The following is a 20569-nucleotide window of genomic DNA, read 5'->3' on the forward strand; positions in this document are numbered from 1 at the left end:
AATGGGTAGTGCAACGTCTGCCTTTGGGAAATTTCATATCTCGTATAGGTCTAAATTACGCCCGACTTTGAACAAAATTGGCAATAAACACCTCGGGTACTCTCCTTGTTAGTGGCGCCATCTAATCGGTGGCTGCTCTAAAATTTTCCATTCGTTTAAATTATTTGCGACTGAAACGAGTCTAGGTGGCGTAACGGCGCTAGCTTGTCCGAGGTAGCGCCTGTGATCTAGCGTCTGCTACAGAAAAATTAAAAGTCATAAGAATGTTTTTTCTGAAATAAACTTATCAAAATACAAGCAAACGACGCAAAAAATTATATTAAAATGCAAGTATCATTATTTATTAGGTCAAATTTGAGAAAAACGATGAGGAAAAACTAATAGCGTCTGCTTTAGCCGCTACCTATCTATGTTTCAATGGCGAACCAAAGGGGGCGTAGCGATAGTTTTCGGCGAGGGGCAGCTCACTCAAATGATTATTAGGACACCTTCGTATGATTAAATCATGATTAGATTAAATTAAAAATAAATCTGTAGCTTTGGCTGTACAAAGATGAATAATGATTAAATCATGATTAAAAATTTAATCATGATTATTAGGACACCCAGTAGCAAAGTGATTTGCCCCTCGGTTTTCGGTCGCGAATTATAAATTAAAACTACTTTACCGCCTCAACTAAAATATCTATATCCAAAAACTAGACCCAACAAATAAAGAATACATTATTTAGTCAAGAACGGGATATCGTTTAACTTGGGCCATTTAGTAAAGTTATATAAAGCGATTCTACGAGTCAAAAGCATCGGGAAAATTATTAATAACGCGTAATTAGACGCCATCTATCGCGGGGCATCCGAACTAGCGAGGGGGGAGGGGGTTTAATAGGGTGGCGGATCATTTTGACTGTGAGCGGGGTTAGAGGATGAATCTTTTAAAAAATGAGATCCTTCGGAAGATCGAGAGAACCCGCAATTAACAATTAGCCGAAAAGTCATTAGAGCGAAGGCGTTTCCCCGCCGCTGCTGCCCTCTGTAGTCGGATTAATTTATGAGCACCCGGCGAGCAGCGCCGACTAAATTATGGCAAGGCCTAAAAACCCACGGAAATTCCTCCCCGCCATTTCCCCTCCGGAGGACTATAACTTAATCCTCGGGCTGGCTGACGCGCGAATAAAACGCGCTCGAGATAGTGGCCTAGCAAACGTACTCTCAATACAACTAACAGGGGAATCATTAGAAGGAATCCTACTAATTGCGCTTCGAAGGGTGGCCGAGGCTTAGCGCGACGCCGGGAGGACACACTCTGCTCTTTTTAGGCTCGTCTTGCCTCAATTAAGTACGGCGCTCTTACAAAAACGTCTCTCGCTCGCGCCCAAGCCTCATTCAGTTATTTATTATTGACAAGACAATTACCAATTTGGTTTTCGCTAATCAAGCGAAACACATCCCCCCCCCTCCCCCGTTAAATTCCTAATGAAGACCAATTAAATTCCTTGGTACACGATCTCATTAGGACTCTTTCGTTTCGCGTTCGAATGTTGATTCGGCGCTTTTTTATCGTTTTAAAATGCACGTAGACCTAAGGACTGTTTATTTCAATTCAATACGTACTTGCTGAAACTCAATACAAAGAATATAAAGCCCCAGGAATGGAAGGTGGAACTTTTGGGCCTCTCGTTTTTAAAGAGAGACCGGGTTGCGGTAACCGTTTCCGGTTACTCTGATTTGCTTTGCCGGAAGTTTCTAACACAGCCAAAACACGCGGCCAATAATATCAATCCTTCCATTCCTGGGACTTTATATTCTTTGCTCAATAGAAGGTGTAGATCTCCATGGGCGCCCACAGGGGGGGGGGGGGGGGAGCAAACGGGGCAACTGACCCCCCTTTTGTGGGCTATAAATGCACTAAGTACGAAAATTGCCCCCCCCCTTTGAAAACACTCTACGGGCGCCCATGCTATGCTCATTTATTCAGCTAGATACGTGTGAACGGGCCACCATTTCTTCAGTATCTGCGTGACGTCACTGCAGCTCTGTCTAGGTCTCTAGTGCCGTCACAAAAAATAGCCAATAAGTGTTTTCATAAAATCAGGCTATGTTGTTTCCCCCCCGACAAAAGTTGCCCCCTCAGTCTTTGATGGGAGTTCAGTTCAGTACGTTCCAGTTCTAAAACCGTCGGCGCAACTCGAATAAATGTACGTCAACAAGCTGGCAAACATGTTTCCTGAAAAATCAATAAAAACCGAAGACTACCGACCGTTACATGTTCCTTCCTAGAGTATACCACCTCCTAGGCAGTTCTTTGATGGGGGTTTTATCGTTTATAGGCCTTACCTTGGTTTAATCGCATAGAAAAAGTCCTGTTGTTATTCAATTTTAACACGACACCGTGGTGCCAGAGGGGGGGGGGGGGGGCTGACAAATTAAAAGGGCCATGAAGGGGATCGACAATCATCATGTGTCAAAAAAGACCCGGTGTTTACCCCCTTTATTGTCAACCCCCATTCTCCCTCTGGCATCACGATGTTATTTTTAAATTGTTTTACAGCGAACGTTCTTCAATGAGCTAATCGCTCTGCACTTGATAGCGGAAATAATAATTAGCCAAAAATGTTAATAAAAGAATTGGCGTAGCATTCTAAGCAATACCGACTATAATAATATAAGCCACAACCTAGTTTTTTTTAGTATAGTTTGGTCAGATCGTAAAAATCCTTGCACGAACGAGTACAGTCAATTACAACCTTTACAACGACTGTACTCACCAGAGCGAGTACTAATGAAAATAAACTACCCTATTAAGGATAGAGCAAAAATGCAGGCCTTTATTATACTACGTCTTCTCTCTCTGGGCAGATTTTTCCTTCACTTTTCATTTTCCTCTTTCTCGAAGAATGAAAGACAGGGGGAGGGGGAAGAAATGGAGATAGTAATTTATATTTCAAGCTTTCCGTCTTGCGCAATTACCAAGTACTTGTCGTGTAATTACACACCATTTACGAGGAGGCCTTCGAGTGTAATTCAGCCGCCATTAATAAGCGGCGGGGTAAGGCGAGAAAATGAAAGGCTTAAAGTAACTTTTTATCGGTAGTTGTATTTGTAAAGAAAAATACCAGAGACTGCGGTAATTTAACAATGGAAATCAATTTTAATATAAATTATTCCTATTAACTATACAATATTGCATAGGTAGAAAATTAAACATTTCTATATATCGTTTCTTAATATTATTTTACAGATATAATACAAAGATGAAGGCTTGATTCGATTTAAAAGGCAAATATGTAAGTACCGACCTCTTTGGTTTATTTATTAATTATTATTTATTTTTTATTATCGTTATTACTTTTTACCATTTCGAAACGTGATTAGTAAAATACTTAAAAATATCTACTCTAATATTCCCGAAAATAAGTCGCCCAAACCGTCGACGACCGACCAATCATTTAACAATATCACACCGGTACTATTCGGCCCGCGTTCGTTACGATTGGCCCTTTGCGTCAGCGCCAATAGGCGAGTGCGAAGAAATTTACCGATATCCAATCGCGGGAAAAAAACGATAAGTTAAATTCCGGTGGGCGCTCTTTCCCATTGGTTAACGCTCGTGAGCCAATCGGAATGTCTTAACTGGTAACGAATCGCGATCGAACGCGCTAAAACGACGCGAAATGATTGGCTGATCTCACGAAAACGACGGCCGGGCTTTATATAACATCGGTAAGTTCAGTTTTTAAATGGAATTTGAGAAATAGATAGTATATATCATGGAAAACGGTTTCACCTCTAAACTTTATAAAGTACTCGAGACAAAAAGAATTGCGTTACACTATTATATATTGTTGTGTTTTCTGAATTTGTTTTTGGTTAAAGTCTGTGAGTTCTCGTCGCCTAATAGCTACGGTTTTTTTTAAAGAGTAAGATATTTTCCTAGAGAATAATAATTGTTAAAAACTAGTGATTATAGTATATCCCTAAAAGAAAGGCACGTTCCTAAACCGTCGCTCATCAAGAGGCGCAGGGGTTGTCGTTGACGTAGGTGATGAGAGCCTCCAAGGTCAGGTGCCAGTAGTACATGCAACAGAAAATAAGTATGTGCCATATCTGATGACTTTGTCCGACGAAATCGTACTGACCCCTGGCGGTGCATTCCGGAAATTGAGTGGCGAAGAAGACGGCCGCCGAGATGCCCAGCCCGTAAATGGTCAAAATGCGCGGCAGGAAAGTCGCCACTTTGGGAGTCGAGAAACTGCCCTCCAAAAACAGCCAATGAACTGTGGCGGAGAAAGAAGCGCGCTGGGTTAATCAGAAATGAGCCGTGACCTTCGCGTGATCCGACATCGCGTACTGGCTCATAAACGGGCCACTATATTGGACACGCCATTATTGTAACGAAAGATTGATTCGCAAGTGAGGCGACGGAACCGAAAAACACGTGCAGCCGTACCGAAAAGGGTCGCGGTGACATTATTGATTAAGCGAAAGCATCACGGCCAAGAAACCTCGCAGTCGGTCACGCCAAGGACACCGCCCACTCGAATCTATACTAACGGGCCGGCAATTTGACGAATGCTCGAAAATGTGGACAACTCACCGACAGGTACGAGCGCGAAGAGCGACCAGACGGTGAAGGCCAAGATCCGCTTGAGCGTGTTGCCGTTGTCCTTGCTGAAGACGCTATGCTTGCTGTTGACGGCCTTGACTAGGAAGAAACTACCGATCAGGACGACCAGCGTGTAGAAGTACCTAGTCAGGGGGTAACATCGCAGCAAGAAATGGCTGAGGTTGAAGAATCCGGCCGTGGTGCAGACGATAATACCCAAGACGTCGCGCTTCTCGTAGACGCGATAGACCTCCTCCGAGATGTGGCAGAAGGCGTGGCAAGTCGCCGACGACAACACGGAGTAGATCAGGCAGAAAAGCTCGGCGACGATCAACATCCGGTCGACGGGGTCCGGGAACAGACCCTCGTGGACGATCTGGAAGAGACGGTAGAAGAAGATGGCCGCCGCCACCAAGTGCGTCCAGATGTTGAGCGTCTCGTTGCTCCAGAAGAAGAAGCAGCCTAAGGTAGTGTCGCCCTGCCGATGCGCCCGGAACCCGTCGTAGATGTGGACGTTGCTCTTGGTCAGGTACCCGGGGGCCCTGTCTCTCGTCAGCAGTTTCTTGCGCCACTTAAATCTTAACCGGTTCATCTCCAACTTCAATTGGCTCATCAGTTTGGAAGTGAAGCTGCTGCCATTCATTTTTATCCCGTCTCGTTACGATATCACAAACGTTGAGTGAAACTGAGAGGGGGGAAAAAAAGACTGGGAGAGGCTTCCGTCCAAGTGCAGAGCCGAAGGGCTGCCAGCTACGAAAGAAACGTCAACATCAACAAATAGTCGCGGCGCCAAAATTTAAAATACGTAAGGGTACTTCCAATTATAACGGTAAACGCGCGGGGGTTTCAATACACTACCTTAAATATGGCTTTGCCGATTCCCAACAACTCGACAAAAATTACGAGTTGTTGTTTCAGCCGAATTTTTATTATTTCGAATATTATTTCAAACGAGGATAATCATTCCAAGAACGTCTAACGAAAATACCGAATAACGAAATAATGAGTAAATATTACGGTTATCGATCCCCGTTCGGGTACCGGTACAAAAAAATGAACCACACTTCCGTTCCAAATCGCGGTTCAATCTACCTTTACGAATAGTAAAGCTGGGAAAACGGCTAAAAATCGATTATTTAAAATACCCCAAATGGCGCGGTATGCAGGGTAAAGGTAATAGATATTTGCAACGAAAAATCTTACTTGAGAAAGCGAACGAAGAATCACTGTACACGGCGGAGAGCGAATGTTTGAGATCAGCGTGCGAATCGTAGGGAAGATGGCAGACGGAGAAGAACGGAGACTGGGCGACGCGACATGAGGCCGCTGCGCAAACGGACGTCGGAGGAAAGAATTAACCCTCGTTACCATTAGTAGAGAAGCGCGTATTCTGCCCCTTCGACCGGCACCCTTTCCCCCGCGAAAGGCCCTGACGAGGACGAACGGGGTAAAATAAGTAGCGGCGCGTCTCGCTGACGTACGCAGCGCCACCACCCGCAATACGGGAAAAAGCAGCGCCGGACAAACGCGTCACGAGAACATCGACCGCCGGGACACCATCTTCGCGCAGCGGCAATACGTTCCTTTTCGACTAATCGATTTTAATATTTAACCGATGGCGACCAACTCGCTCGATTCAATCGCTACGCCAACACGTCAAAATTTATAGTATACATTTTATTACATTTCTACGACTCGACTTTAGGCCATTAGTAAAATCTGTTAAAAAATATAATTTTATTTATTCTACCTCGAGTTATTTACGAATACATAACGTCTTAAAAATACTGGTTTCATTAATAAACCAATGGAAAATTTTATTAGGGAAATATAACCTTACCTGGCCTTGACGAAATAGGTGATTCTGAAATATAATTACGACAAATACATGTTTAAAAGAGTTTTTTTTTGGGCGCGCGCTCTTGAAATATTGACGGATTTTGAAATGACGTTTTAGCGCGCGACACTACAGGTACATGTCTTGGGCACACAGCCTTCTTTGCGTGCTTTTTTGACCATAAAATGTAGAGGTATTTTCACGCGCAAAATGAATTTTAAAAGCCGTCATTTGTGGATCGCGCGCGTTGAAAATGAAAAAAAAAAAATGCGTGCTCAAATACTTTAACCAAAAGACAAAAAGTGACCAAATCATGTGACCACCGATGTTTTTCGGGATTACCCATTGTCCATGATAACTAGGAGCAACAAACACAACACCCCACACAAGGAGAACGCAACCCCGTCAAAAGTCGTGGATTTTCTTGTGTACCTTTTTCATTGGTTAGACGCTTTAGTGCCTGCTGCCGTCGGAAGGGGAAAATTCTGAAATTGAACAGAGTAATTAAAAATATTAATATTAAATACCTTTATGTATGTAAATTGACATTTTTCGTAGTAAAAGAGGCTTTATTTTTAGAATTACGAGTAATTTTCTTCGTGGGAAATCTCAACTCGAATCACCAACAAAGTTGAGCAAAACTGCTTTCTCGCGTGAATATTGAATAAGCTCTAAATTTTCAGTGAAGACGGATATTCTGTGCCAAGAAATATCGTTGTTCCCTCGATAATAAAAGGTTATAGATTCAAAAATAAGGCCTTGAATCACCGAAAACAATTCTTAGAATAAATTATAAAAATTCTTTATGGAAAAATCCGTATAATTAAGCTGTCAAAAAAAGGTATTATAACAAGGACAAATAAACGTTTTTCCTCGCTACAGCTCCCTGTTCGTTTTAGCGCTGTTGTAAACGACGCCATGTTGTCATTGGAAAATAGGATGAAGCATGCTCGTCGATAGACAATTTCTATTGTACAAATCTAAGAAACCGGAAACATCAAACACAATATTTTTAAAATAATTAGAATTTGTTTTTATTGCGTAACAAACTAAGTCAACCTGAATTTCTTCCTTGAATTCGCGTACAGTTGTTTTTGATTTTTATATAATAATAGTAATTTAAAAAGAGCGAAATATGTTTAGGGTTATTTTGATAAGTTGAGAAAATGTATCGAAATTTACATTAATTTTGAAGTAGGCTTTTTAGTTTGTTTTGTACGTTATTTAATTATTATTATTTTTTTCTAGTATACGCGCGTTGGTAGCGTCGCGTCGTAATATTTAGCGAGGTATCATGCGCGATGACGTCAGCGTAAGGCTAAAAACGTAATAAGGCAGAAGCATTCTTCGATGTACGTGATTGGAGGAATTTTAAAATGACGTTTTCTTCTTCGTATTTCGTCGTGGTTTTTTCTCACTGAACGACGTGTTTATATTTGTACTCTATCATAATGTTTAACGTTCTTAGCCAGAAATACTGGGCGGCGAAGGCGATGATGTGCCAGATGTGGTGGCTGAACCCGACGTAGTCGAACCGCCCCGGGGCGAACCGCTCCGGGATACGACACATGTACACGGTCACGCCGATGACGGCCATCACGGGCACCAATAGCAGCCTCGGGGTGAAGGACATGACCTTGTGACTGGAAATGCCCTCCAGAATCCACCAATGAGCTGCAAGAAAATAGTAGAAGGATATGAAATATCTCGTTACGACTAGAGTGGGCCAAGACTCTACGGCCATAATTATTTTCTAAAAGTCGCTAGATGACTCGGGTCTAAGGTGGTGCTTTGGGTATTAGCCTAGCTGATTATTATTTTATTTATTATAACGTGGTTTTAAAGGGAATTTAACCCGCAAAGCAATCTTTATGGAAGAGCCCTTCAATTTTTCAAATTACCCTGTACAGTGGCGCCAAACATTTCTAAAGCCAAAGGCAAGAGTGGCCAGATCTGCAAACGTTGGTGCTCCACACCATATACCTGAGGTTATATTATCTTTAACCAACCAATAAAGTTGAAACTTTTAAAAAGGTTATTGACGCGTTATGAAATTTCAACAAATTATTAACAGCTGCTAAGTATCAACAAATTGAAATATCACCGAGTTTGCATCAGATACTATTATTATATCCTAACACGGAGTGTTCCAGTCTTAGTATAAGTGCTAATATATTATCATTTTCCATAAGTGTGTCAGTTAGTAGAATGGACGAAACGCGCCTCTAGCGACAAAGCTACGCGAATGAAAAACGACCGAAATGTGTGGTGCATTGGAAGACACCGAATCTGAATTATGAGCTTACGGTATAAAGTGTGGTATCTTCGCGCGCAACTGACCTACTGGTATGGAGGAACTGAGTCCCCAGACTAAGAGGGTGAGCGTCTTCTTGGAGGAGTTGATATGGGCCTTGTAGGCGCTGAGAAAGCTGTCGGGGTTGAGGACGTTCTTGATGACGTAGGCGCTGGAGGCGGCCAAGGCCAGCATGTATTTAAGGCGGAGCGTCCCGTAGCCCTCCAGGACGTAGTAAGTCTGACTGATGGCCAAGCCGGTGACGCCCATGACGACGCCGAAGATGTCCTTGGTGAGCCAGCGGTCGCGGATGGGCCTGCTGATGTAGCAGAAGCAGTGGAAGCCGGCCGAGAAGATCATCGAGACGAAGAAGGACAACAAGACAAAGAGGAAGATGAAAAAGTCGTCCCAGGCGCGACACCACGCCTGGTCGCAGCCGACCAAACCCTTCGCGAAGATGCACAGATACACCAAAGAGGCTACCAGGTGACTCCAGATATTCAGCGTTTCGTTCGTGAGCGAAAATAGCAGCTTCAAAGTCGTGTCACCTTCGAGTAAGGACAGAGAGAGACACGCCAAGAGAAAACCAGGACACAGAGAGAGAGAGAGAGAGAGAAAGAAGAGAGGCCCAAAAAACACACAAAAACACCATCTTTTACCACATCGAAACACTGATTCGAAAAAACGTGCGGCCAAAAGCAGGCGTGCATTCTACAAACACTAGACCAAATTTAACCACTTTCAACTATTTAAAGTACATTTGTTACGAGATTTTTGTATACGTTTTTATTTTCTTAAGCGGGAATGTTTACGCTTCGATATAATTAAATATTTTTACTAAATAATAGCAATTTAATCGAAACGTCAGATAAATAGCGAATAGGTCACGTGCTGGCAGCTAGGAGCAACAAACGCAGCAATGCCCACACTAGGAGAACGCAACCCGTCAAAAGTCGTGCATTTCCTTGTGTACAGTTTTCATTGGTTAGACGCTTTAGCGCCTGCTGCCGTCGGAAGGGGAAAATTCTGAAATTGTCTTCCCCCTTTCCGTAAAACGTTCAGCGTAAAGGCTCGTCCAATGAAATTTGTACACAACACTGCGTTAGCGTGTTTAAAGGCTAGCTGCGTTCTCCTGGCGTTTATTGCTTTTAGCTGGCAGCGAACGTCATACCTTTATTAGTGCCTTCATAGCTCGGTACAGGGTGGAATTTTGCCCCATTTGGCAGACCAAGCGGGCGGCTATGATTCAAGGATAATACAACAACAAGAAATATTGTGTTGAAAACCTCTACTCTATACCCACGTTCGTGTTACGATATTTCCACCGATTATTAACAGCTGGTAATATAACCAACAAGTAAAAATTACAGTAGAAGTATTTACACTTTACCCCATATATTTTTATTATACCGATCCGCTGACTAGTTTTGATTTACGGTGACAAAATTAATTCGTTCAAAGCAGTAATAAAAATCAAATACTTTAAATGTCCCATTAAAATTGATTCAAAGAAACTCGGTTGTAAACTGCTTAATACCACGTGATACACTGTTATTTGACTTTGTTATAGGTCCATGTAAGTTAGATTTACTTGTCAGTGCGATTAAAGCAGGCACTAAAGCCTTAATGGAATCGAATATCCGTAAGAGTAGTCTGCTTGAGTCGAAGGGGTAGTCACTTAAGTAATCAGGTGTACAAATCATAGGTAATAACGGGAATTCACGTAAAATAATCACCAGAAATCCCCGAAAAATTGCGAGTGATCAGTGGAAATTATCGGAAACGTATATGAAATCACTGTTAATCACCGATTGTTTTACTAAAATCAGTAATCAGGTGTTCAAAATATGAACGAGTGACTACCCCCTCGGCTCGAGTCAGCTTAACTGCGCGATGCCGTGACATCAACGTTTACGAACACCGCTGTATTCGGCTATAAATGAACAGTCAAGAAATCCATTCAAAATGGCGTCGCTTCCGTTTATACCGGAAATAACGCGAAACACGGGTGAATTCGAAAGCAACCCGTTCGAAACCAATAGGAATAGTACTCGAAAAAAATGTACTCAACGATTAGAAGTAGTTAAATTTCTAGATCCGAGGCTTAGCATTCCAGCGGTACGCGTAAGCTAAAAGCGGATAAGAGCGGAATGAGTGTGATCGGCGACTAGAGAGATAGCAAATATAGGGAAGACAAACCTTTGACGTGGAGTGGATAGCCGTTGATAACGTAGGGATTGATGAACGGCGCGAAACTGGGAGAGAGCCTATCAGCCGTGACAATATCGGGCATTCTGCCGCGGAGGTGCGACGCGGACTGCCAACAACCGGCAATTATCTAACTCGCGACACCGGCTCTTAGCGACATCGAACTGGTTCTCGGGACGGTCTAGCTCCTGGACTCTCGTCCGCTTACGGGATCAGATTCGACGGAATAATTTCGTATCGGGGGCACTGTAAATAAACGCTCTTTCATCGCGGATTGTACCGCTACCCCGAAAAAGGAAGGGGACCGTTTCCAGGCGCGGGCCACTTTCGGCCCCAAAATTCCTCCTGGCGCGAATCGATCGGCCTTTGCCGCCGTCCAATGCGGCTGCGGGGGAAAAGGACAAATAGTCGCTTGAAAGGAATTCTGGGTTTTATAAGGATGAGGGGAAGCGCGCAATGAGGGGAAGGAAACGAAATTGATTGGCTAGGTACCGCGGATTTAGCCCCGTTTGACGGGACATCTCGCTGGACGGTACGCTGGAAGTCGCCGGGAAGGGTAAAGGACGCTCGATAAAGCGTTCGGGACAGTTTCCGGTTAAAGGCGGATTTCGGAGATTGGTCTTTTATGGATTACGTTTAAGGCGACGATAGAGACTGCTTGAGAAAACGTGTGGGTGTGACGATTGTCGCGCTTAAAGTTGAAGTCACGGTCTTTCCAATTATCCTCGACGTCTACTCCAACTACTTACAACTACCCCTTGTCTTTGGCTCTCGACAACTTGTCAAGAGGAGAGTACTTGTTTTCCTATAAATAATGCCTCGTTTATGGTCCTTCGTATAAAGTCAACGTTCAATTTAATCAGTTTGTCGCGTTTATTGCTTTTGACGCGTCAATACAAAGTTAATTAAATTTTGACTTTCTTGGAAAAATAATTTTAACGTATTTGAAGTTGCAAAAATGCTTCGTCAAAAATACTCTTATACCTTCAATTTGAATTTCGTATAATCGTTATTCGTCATATATCGCGTACATTTCCCGTTTTAAATAAATGGTTACACAGTTCAGTTATTTGAACCATTTGATTACGTTATATAAAAAATAGGCGTTCAATTGAATATTACATTCCTACAGAATTTTACACAATCTAAATCCGATTTCGTTACGTATTACGTAAAAATGTACATATCAATTCTCCAATTCAACGAATATTATATTATTACGATGGGCTATAGTTGAATCGGAATAATTCGTTAAAGACTATAATAATTTTGCTGGGGTCAAAGTTCCATCGTGCACTGTAGTCGTTGGTTGCTGAATTCGGCGAAAACCAGAGCGGACTTGTACCACCAGTAGAGGGCCGTAGCTGAGAAGATGTGCCACCATTGGTGACTGTGTCCGACGATGTCCACGACGCCCGGACGCAGACGCTCGGGCATCCGGCTCATGAACATCAGGAAGGCCAGTGCCGTGAACAAGTAGAACCCGGACAGACGGTACCAGAAAACGCCCAAATGCTCGGACCAATTGAAATCGCTCAGGTACCAGAAATGGACTAAAAATATCAAACAGCCACTTTTAATACCATGGAATAAATTTCAATTGAATGACAAGATACTTCATGGCTAAAATATTTTATTTAGTAATAAAATAGCGAGATTTCGAACCGTGGTTCCTCATCAAGCCTCTAATACCAATGAGCAACAAACACAAGGAGAACGCAGCTAGCCATTAAACACGCTAACGCAGTGTTGTGTACAAATTTCAATGGATGAGCCTTTACGCTGAACGTTTTACGGGCAGGGGGGAATTTTCCCCTTCCGACGCAGGCGCAAAAGCGTCTAACCATTGAAAACTGTACGCGAGAAAAAGCACGACTCTTGACGGGTTGCGTTCTCCTTGTGTGGACAGTGCTGTGTTTGTTGCTCCTAGCTAATACTAACTTTTTGACTTTAAGCTATATTTATTATACTTGGACCCCTTATCATTTTAGGCTATTAAAGCTTTTAAAGTTATAAAAAACTATAAAACATCAAAATTTAAATGATCAAAAATTAAGCTTTAATTATTAATATCTTTAAATTTGCAATTTTAAATTTTCCTTAAACTATAAAACCTTTAGTAAAAGGACTAGTCCATTAATAAATTTTCAATTTACCGAAAGTCAAAAAGTTAGTATTAGAAGCTTAATGTACAATAATTTCTTTGTTTGCAGGGATTGAATTGGCTCTTTTGAGTCACGTGATCCCGAGCTCATTTAAAAACAACCCCAATGAAAGCCAGACTTTTCTTCTGTTTACTTTTGGTAAAAGTACAATCGCGTAATTTGGAACTTGGTTGGAGATACAAAAGTGGTTAGACTAGTTGATCGACAATGTGTCGTGTAGGAGTCCTTCGATTTCAATATTTCTGTTCACTAAGCATTTCTGACGATTTAGAAGTGTTATCTGTTAGTGCCGCTAATCTTCAATTTCTATTCTGAATATGTCAAATATATTTAACAACCCAATGGCTAAAGAATGAGGAAGAGTTTTACTACGAATATACGGAAGATCTCGCTACGTAACACCAGGGGGTTTTCATTTCTATTCAATAAGGGCGCGTGACGCACGCTCGGTGGCACCTAAGAGCAACAAACACAACACCCCGCGCAAGGAGAACGCATTTTCTCGCGTACATTTTTCATTGGTTAGACGCTTTAGCGCCTGCTGCCTTCGGAAGGGGGAAAATTGGAAATTGTCTTCCCCCCACCCGTAAAACGTTCAGCGTAAAGGTTCGTCCAATGAAATTTGTACACAACACTGCGTTAGCGCTCTCCTGGTGTTTGTTGCTCCTAGGTGGCACTTTCCAACTTACACCGATCGTGCGTTTTATTGAGAAAGCCTCGTAATGCGCAATGCCATCTTCAGCATACTCGGTGGAAAAAATTTCGTCTTTGGGCGTTAAGCTTGTTTTCCACTGGCGAGCGCAACGACGCGTTTCTCGGCTTTGAAACGTTCAAACGTTTTTACGCGCGTAAAGAAAATAACATTATGACGCGCGCTAGTGGAAAACAAGCTTAAAGGCGGATGCACACATAGCCTTCGCGCGCGAAATTTTACTGGCAAATCGCGTCGCGTCGCATCGCGTGACTTAAATAGAATGGAAGTCATGGCGCATGGGCGCGTGCGCGAAAATTCGCTCGCGAACCGTATGTGTGTTTGGGTCTTAAGAGTCTTTGTTGTCGTCTGCAGATTTTAGTGGAAATCTATGGTAGAGTAGAGGTTTTCTACAGCAGGACAAAGACAACGGGGAAAAAAATTAATTTTCATTCGACCATATATTATTCGAATTGTATGGCCGATTGTTAATCGCCATTTAAATGTATTTTAAAACGAATCTTTTGATCCAGTCTAAAACAATTGTCCCCGTCGCGTATCTCACTTTAGCTCAAAAATAAGCTTTTTTCATAACTCCATAGTCAGAGCCTACGATCATCCCAAAAGGTATTGTGGTATTTTGTAACCCCAAGGTTGCATCTCCTTTAACGAGGCACTATTTCGGTTGGTTTTTAATATGATCCTGCGCGGGTCCCAGCGAGACCAAATTATGTTAAGGGAAAACGTGTAGTTAGATATCAGACGGGAATAGACCATTCTATAAAATACTACTTATGTGGTTATTTACTTTTGTGTATAGAGAGGGAGAAGGTTTGGCCCGATCTGTCATGAACAGGGAGGCTCAATAATGGATTAACTGGCAAACCTGCTAACCAAGTTGTCTGGATAAATAAATAGTGGAATTTTTATCAAAATCCTACTCATTTAACGGTTATAGTTTTATACAAACCATTATAAATAGTTAATTAAGTATATCTCATTAAGTTTGTAAATAGTTCAGTTAAAGACTTACTATATTTTGAAATATACTATCTTCACTTAGGCTACCGTAGCTATATTTTGAAAATCAACTTTATGGGTGACGCTTCAAAATATACCAATCAAATAGGAATGAGCGTAAGCCAAAATTTTAAAACCCAAGAATAAATAAGATTGTTGAAAGTAAGTGTGGTTTTGCAGTCTATATGCTATAGTTGTTATATATTTTAAAGGAAAAAACTTCGTTAGATTTGTATATACCGGGTGTTAACTAAAAAACGATACAGAGCCAATTACTCAAAATGGGTTTTATGTAAGAATTTCAAATTTGCAGGTTACATAGAGAGTGCAGGGGGACAAATGACAATGAATATTTCAATGACCTTGAACCAGGTCTTCAAGGTCATTCAATTTGTATTTCGAGAGCCATTAGGATTAGAAGAATGGTTCCAATTAGACATGTGTTCTACGGTCAATTTTAAGTCTAATCAGCTTTAAGCTGATCTAATTTGACCAATGAGAAGCCGAGAAATGTTAGACCAAAACCATAAGGTCGTGTGTGGTATTCTAATCAAGACACGACATTTTAGGGATTATAAATCGAAAACTACCAGATCTAATGGCTCAATATTGTCGTGGCACTCTAAACTGAGAGGGGAAGAAGACAATTTTGATTCATTAGACCTGGTAGTTTTCGATTTATAAGCCCTTAAATGTCAAGTGTTGTTTAGATAGCACACACGACCTTATGGTTTTGGTCTAACATTTATTGGCTTCCCATTGGTCAAATTAGATCAGGTTAAAGCTGATTAGACTTAAAATTAAACCTAGAACACATTTCTAATTGGAATCATTCTTCTAGTCCTAATGGTTCTCGAGATAAAATTTGAATGACCTTGAAGACTTGGTTCAAGGTCATTGAAATTTTCATTGTCATTTGTCCCCCTGCACCCTCTATGTAACCTGCAAATTTCAAAATCATACCTAAAACCCATTTTGAGTAATTGGCTCTGTATCGTTTTTTAGTTAACAACCTGTATATATTTTTAATATAGTACCACTAGGTATATTAAAAAATGTTTTCCTTTAAAATATATAATAAATAAGATTGCAAGTCCTACTGAAGTAGCGCTATGTTGTCTTTGTGAAAATATTTGGCCGGTTTGGCTAGGAATTTATAAAAAGGTCTATTTATGATAAACTGAACTTTGCGGATTACCTGGAACGAGGGCGCCGGCAGAAACCCAGCAACAGATGGTAATGAACCTCCGATAATCGTCTCCGAGCGATCCACGGGTGAAAGACTTCAGCACAGACACGAAGAACAGGACGGCGATGACGCCAGTGATTCCCATATAGATCATCCTCCAGCCGGGATGGCACTCGTACAAGTAAAACAGGCCATTCATGTAGTTGGCCGTCGAACCGGACACGATTCCGAGGATGTCCACGAGGTAGCATTGATGGAAGACTCGAGGAGACACGCAACAGAAGGTGTGGTAGAAGACGGAACTGCCCATGGTAAAAGCGTAACAAACCAGTTGAAACAAAGCCAACCATCGCTGGGTTTCCGTCAGCAAGATTTCGTGGTGCTCCCACTCGGATACGGTGTCCATAATGTGGTAGAGAAAGATCGCCAGGAACACTCCGTGCGTCCAGATATTGAGAGTCTCGTTGTTCCAGCGGAAGGCGCTTCGGGCGCATTGCCGGACATTGAAATGACTGCGATATCCGCTACGGATGTACGGATTGTGGCGAAGGAACGCCGGCGCTTCGTCGTACTTGTCGGGTCTCGGGTCCGTACCATCGTCGCCGCGGTAGTTGACGGACCAAGTAGCCAAGTGCTTGATCAGCGCGAACACGGATTCGACGGTACTCATGTTAGGCCCGAATATTCGTCGACCCGGAGAGACGCTGATCAACGCTGAAAGTGAAATCTGTGATTTACGTAAGAAGATTGAATAATATGAGTAATCCACTTAAAGCGTCAGTCATAGACGATAGTTTATCGCGAATCCCGGAGAAATTGCCAGTCCGATGAAACTTGGAGTGTTCAGAGATACGACAGGTTCCTTTGACGATTAATTTTGTATTTATGCCAAATATTTACTCGCGCGTAACCATGGCGAGGCGTTAGAGTGCGCGCGGGCCATTATCTCTCGCGATCCCACTCAAGATGCTCGAGCTTTCAAGTCAAGCCCTTCAACGAAATTATCTAAACACCAAACACAATATCCTACTCGATAACGCGGTACATAGTGTATAATTAGTTTTTTTTATTCAGTTTGGGTCTCTGAAAAGCCAGATTTTATCATTTTCGCCAGTGGAAGTCTTAAATGAATATTAACGCAAAACATAGTATAGAACCATAAGTAACGCAATAACAATACGTATGTCACTTCTTATTGTTTTAATGCTAATTTCCTGACCGAACCTTTTTTCGACACTGACATTCTGGCCAAGCTCCAGGCTTGGACTAGCACTCTAACTGGGTAGCCTGTTATCGTCCTTAAAGGGGCTCCAAAGTTCGGTGGCAAAAAAAAAAAGAAAATTGAGCATGCTTTTCATTCCCCCCAACCCCTCACTCGGCCTTGGCAGAGGCGGGCAGAGTCAACCGTAAATTTCGCACTTTACTGACTTTACACACATTTTGCCACCGAACTTTGGAGCCCCTTTAATAGTAGTATATTTCGTCTTAGTTATATTTCGACACTAGGGGGCTCTCAGAGCCCGGCTCTGTCCTGATCACTGAACCTAAATTGCGGAATAGCTCTGAAAATCAGTTCGGTGATAATTTTTCCTAATTGACATACTTATTGTCATTATGTTACTTATGATCGAACTAAGTGTAATTTTACGTCAAAGCAATATTTAATGAAAACTAAAGACGAAGCGCGGATCATCAAGTTACCGTTCAATTTTGCCTTTCTTAAGACTTTAATACTTTGAAACATATGTAATATACTAGCTGAAAACTATTCGTGAGTTCTGAACCGTTAAGAGAACGGCCTAGGACTGAGCTGTAACGTCACGCAAAAGTTCTGGATAGTTCAGAACTTTTGGACGAATAGTTGTGATTCGTACGATTTGACGTACGCAGCCCGATGTGCAGACGAATTTTAGAGATTTCAACCTTGAGTTCCGACCAGTACTTGCTCTTGAGCAGGCACTATTTAGAACGGTTCCGAACGGTTCAACAAGAGGTTCTTGTCTGCGAATAGTTTGCATTTGGGTAGTTCAAGAATTTTTTTTGGCCGAATAGTGCGCATGGGGACTGGTTGAACGGTTCAGAACTCACGAATAGTTTTCAGCTACTAAATCACTCGTAACATTTCGATAGTTTCACACTGAACATAGTGGATTTTACCCAATTTGTTAAAATGTTGCTCCTACGTCCCAAGACCCAGCTTTATTAGAATATTCTTCGCACGAGCGATTTGCACGTGCGCTAGAAAAAAGCTATATTCCTCGTAGACTTGTAAAAGTAAGAGCCACATTTAAACAAGATGGCCACGTTACACTTTATAAAAATAACTATTAGTGGACGCTTAATGGAATCTACTTGTATTTCTTGTACAAACTTTGGAATAAATTCTACGAAAAATAATGTGGAAATATTTTTACATATTATGGTTCAGTACACTGTACACTCTGTTCAAAAAGTCTTCGCCCGTGGGAGATTTCGAACATTTTCGCCCGTCATTTCTTGTATAGTTGCATCAAGTTGAAGCGGACATCGGTAGTAGATAAATAAAATGTTTAGCTACAAATTGGCCAAAATAATTTTCTGGATAGACTTATAATTTGGCTTATTTTGGCCTAAAAGAGGGGGTGTCAACTTTTTTATTTTTGATCTCAGGTCATTTTAAACCCGATTTTTGTGTTCTCCGGGGCTGATTTATATTTAGAAAGTGTTGGAATTATTCAAATCGACGCATTGGTTCAAAAGATATTAACCAAAGACGTTTTCACAGAAATTGAGAAATATCTAAACATCTCACCAAGCCATTTAAAATAATAAATGTTGTCATGTGCTCATTTGAGAAACGAACAGGGGCGACGCCAGAAAATATTTATGTTAACCTTCAATTTGTTACATATTTAGAATTAAACAAAAAATATTACTTCTAGGAACTATAGATGGCGACAAAACCCGTCAACATATATTATTTTAAATGGCCTGGTGAGATGTTTAAATATTTCTCAATTTCTCTGAAAACGTCTTTGGTTAATATCTTTTGAACCAATGCGTCGATTTGAATAATTCCAACACTTTCTAAATATAAATCAACCCCGGAGAACACGAAAATCGGGTTTAAAATGACCTGAGATCAAAAATAAAAAAGTTGACACCCCCTCTTTTAGGCCAAAATAGGCCAAATTATAAGTCTATCCAGAAAATTATTTTGGCCAATTTGTAGCTAAACATTTTATTTATCTACTACCGATGTCCGCTTCAACTTGATGCAACTATACAAGAAATGACGGGCGAAAATGTTCGAAATCTCCCACGGGCAAAGACTTTTTGAACAGAGTGTACCATGAAATAAGAAGCAATGTGACCCCTGGCGGCGGAATTAGCTTCCGTGAAGGAATATCAAAAAACGCGCAAGTGTCATCTGGAAATTTTATGCAAAATTTCAAGAACACTGCCCCTAAGAGACCATTCTATAAAATACTACTTAGTACTTATTTACTTTTGTGTATATAGAGGCCATGGGCAAACTACTACAGGACTCGCAATTTCATACTAAGCTCCCATAGAGTATTTCTACATTACGAGTCCTGTAGTAGTTTGCCTATGGAGAGGCCGAAGGTTTGGCCAGATATTTCATGAACAGGGCGGCTCAAAAAAGGATTATCTGGCAAACCTGCCAACCTATAGTGAGTTGCAGGCTAAGAAAGACAAAATATATAGTACAATCGGCGCAAGGATGCCTCAGATCGTTTCCGGTCATTCCACCGCGCGAAATTTGAATTTGGCCATTTTACGGTCAAATTCGAATTTTGCTCTTTTTGTCGTCTTTTAGCGCCATCTAGAGACCGAAATTGGAATCTTTATTTTTTAATTTCATAATTGTGGTGGCGAGCAAATTTAAAAGATAAGGCATTCCTATCATTCTTAAATATAAAATAGTATGTATAATTATTTATTTTTGTAAATTTATTTCTACGTCTTACCAGTTAAATCGGCAGTTTCTTTTAAAATAGTTACCACGCTTTCTTGGGGGTAACGTTGTCTTAATGAGCTATAGACGTTTAAAATTATATTTTTCTCTTTACTTGTTAACAATAAACCTTTATCATGATTTTTATAGTAACCTCTTGGGCTATTTAAAATATTTGGAGCTTCAATTATCGAACCTTCTTTAGCTGCATTCAGTAATTAAACTCATGACAACATGAAATTAAAAAATAGATTCCAATTTCGGTTCCTAGATGGCGCGAAAAAACGATGAAACTCTAGAAATTTTAGATTGACTGTAAAGTGGTCAAATTTAAATTACGCGCGGTCGACTGGCCGGAAATGGTCTGAGGTATCCTTGCGCCGACTGTACTATATATTTTGTCTTTCTTAGCCTGCAACTCACTATAGTTGTCTGAATAAATAGTTAATTTTTGATAGAGCTCCTACTCATTTAACGGTTATAGTTTTATACAAACCATTCCATTAACTATATCTCATTGATTTTGTAAATAGATCAGTTATGAACTTACTATATTTTGAAATATACTATCTTCACGTAGGCTACCTTAGCTATATTTTGAAAAT

General features: G+C 41.2%; 4 protein-coding genes and 1 long non-coding RNA gene across 6 annotated transcripts in view; 1 reads left to right on the plus strand and 4 right to left on the minus strand.

The window, feature by feature from the left end:
• Positions 1 to 20569, plus strand: part of LOC149948447 (core alpha-(1,3)-fucosyltransferase-like) — a 142105-nt gene that overhangs the window by 87815 nt on the left and 33721 nt on the right. Inside the window, exon 2 of the mRNA XM_090173471.1 lies at positions 3239 to 3284. The gene's annotated coding sequence lies outside the window, so the exon portion shown is untranslated. The remainder of the gene's footprint in view (positions 1 to 3238; positions 3285 to 20569) is intronic.
• LOC149948449 (progestin and adipoQ receptor family member 3-like) lies at positions 3156 to 5839 on the minus strand. 2 transcript variants are annotated; one of them, XM_090173473.1, is made up of 3 exons: positions 5462 to 5747; positions 4595 to 5353; positions 3156 to 4274 (listed from the first exon to the last, which is right to left on the minus strand). In XM_090173473.1, exons 2-3 carry the CDS (start codon positions 5244 to 5246, stop codon positions 4009 to 4011), a joined length of 918 nt encoding a protein of 305 aa, XP_090029599.1. In that variant the 5' UTR covers positions 5247 to 5353; positions 5462 to 5747; the 3' UTR covers positions 3156 to 4008. The 2 variants fall into 2 exon arrangements, with proteins under 2 accessions (XP_090029599.1, XP_090029598.1); XM_090173472.1 differs by lacking the exon at positions 5462 to 5747 and adding an exon at positions 5807 to 5839 and having other exon boundaries at positions 3157 to 4274.
• On the minus strand, positions 6324 to 7197 carry LOC149948450 (uncharacterized). The gene is made up of 2 exons (XR_016480643.1): positions 7026 to 7197; positions 6324 to 6925 (listed from the first exon to the last, which is right to left on the minus strand). It is a non-coding gene; the product is annotated as an uncharacterized LOC149948450 (long non-coding RNA).
• On the minus strand, positions 7513 to 11451 carry LOC149948451 (progestin and adipoQ receptor family member 3-like). The gene is made up of 3 exons (XM_090173470.1): positions 10933 to 11451; positions 8781 to 9281; positions 7513 to 8114 (listed from the first exon to the last, which is right to left on the minus strand). Exons 1-3 carry the CDS (start codon positions 11024 to 11026, stop codon positions 7855 to 7857), a joined length of 855 nt encoding a protein of 284 aa, XP_090029596.1. The 5' UTR covers positions 11027 to 11451; the 3' UTR covers positions 7513 to 7854.
• Positions 11846 to 16898, minus strand: LOC149948452 (progestin and adipoQ receptor family member 3-like). The gene is made up of 2 exons (XM_090173469.1): positions 16016 to 16898; positions 11846 to 12494 (listed from the first exon to the last, which is right to left on the minus strand). Exons 1-2 carry the CDS (start codon positions 16674 to 16676, stop codon positions 12220 to 12222), a joined length of 936 nt encoding a protein of 311 aa, XP_090029595.1. The 5' UTR covers positions 16677 to 16898; the 3' UTR covers positions 11846 to 12219.

This window comes from Leiobunum rupestre, chromosome 4 (genome assembly GCF_980474605.1).
Source record: "Leiobunum rupestre chromosome 4, qqLeiRupe1.1.hap1, whole genome shotgun sequence".
In the NCBI taxonomy this organism is placed as follows: Eukaryota; Metazoa; Arthropoda; class Arachnida; order Opiliones; family Sclerosomatidae; genus Leiobunum; species Leiobunum rupestre.

Coding starts and splice junctions, on each gene's coding strand:
- LOC149948451 (XM_090173470.1), bottom strand. CDS start 11,026: ATGCCCGATATTGTCACGGCTGATAGGCTCTCTCCCAGTTTCGCGCCG. Junction 9,282..10,932: donor CTATCCACTCCACGTCAAAG/GTTTGTCTTCCC, acceptor CCTTACTCGAAG/GTGACACGACTTTGAAGCTG. Junction 8,115..8,780: donor CAGTTCCTCCATACCAGTAG/GTCAGTTGCGCG, acceptor ATTTTCTTGCAG/CTCATTGGTGGATTCTGGAG.
- LOC149948452 (XM_090173469.1), bottom strand. CDS start 16,676: ATGAGTACCGTCGAATCCGTGTTCGCGCTGATCAAGCACTTGGCTACT. Junction 12,495..16,015: donor TGCCGGCGCCCTCGTTCCAG/GTAATCCGCAAA, acceptor TGATATTTTTAG/TCCATTTCTGGTACCTGAGC.
- LOC149948449 (XM_090173473.1), bottom strand. CDS start 5,246: ATGAATGGCAGCAGCTTCACTTCCAAACTGATGAGCCAATTGAAGTTG. Junction 4,275..4,594: donor CTTCGCGCTCGTACCTGTCG/GTGAGTTGTCCA, acceptor TCTCCGCCACAG/TTCATTGGCTGTTTTTGGAG.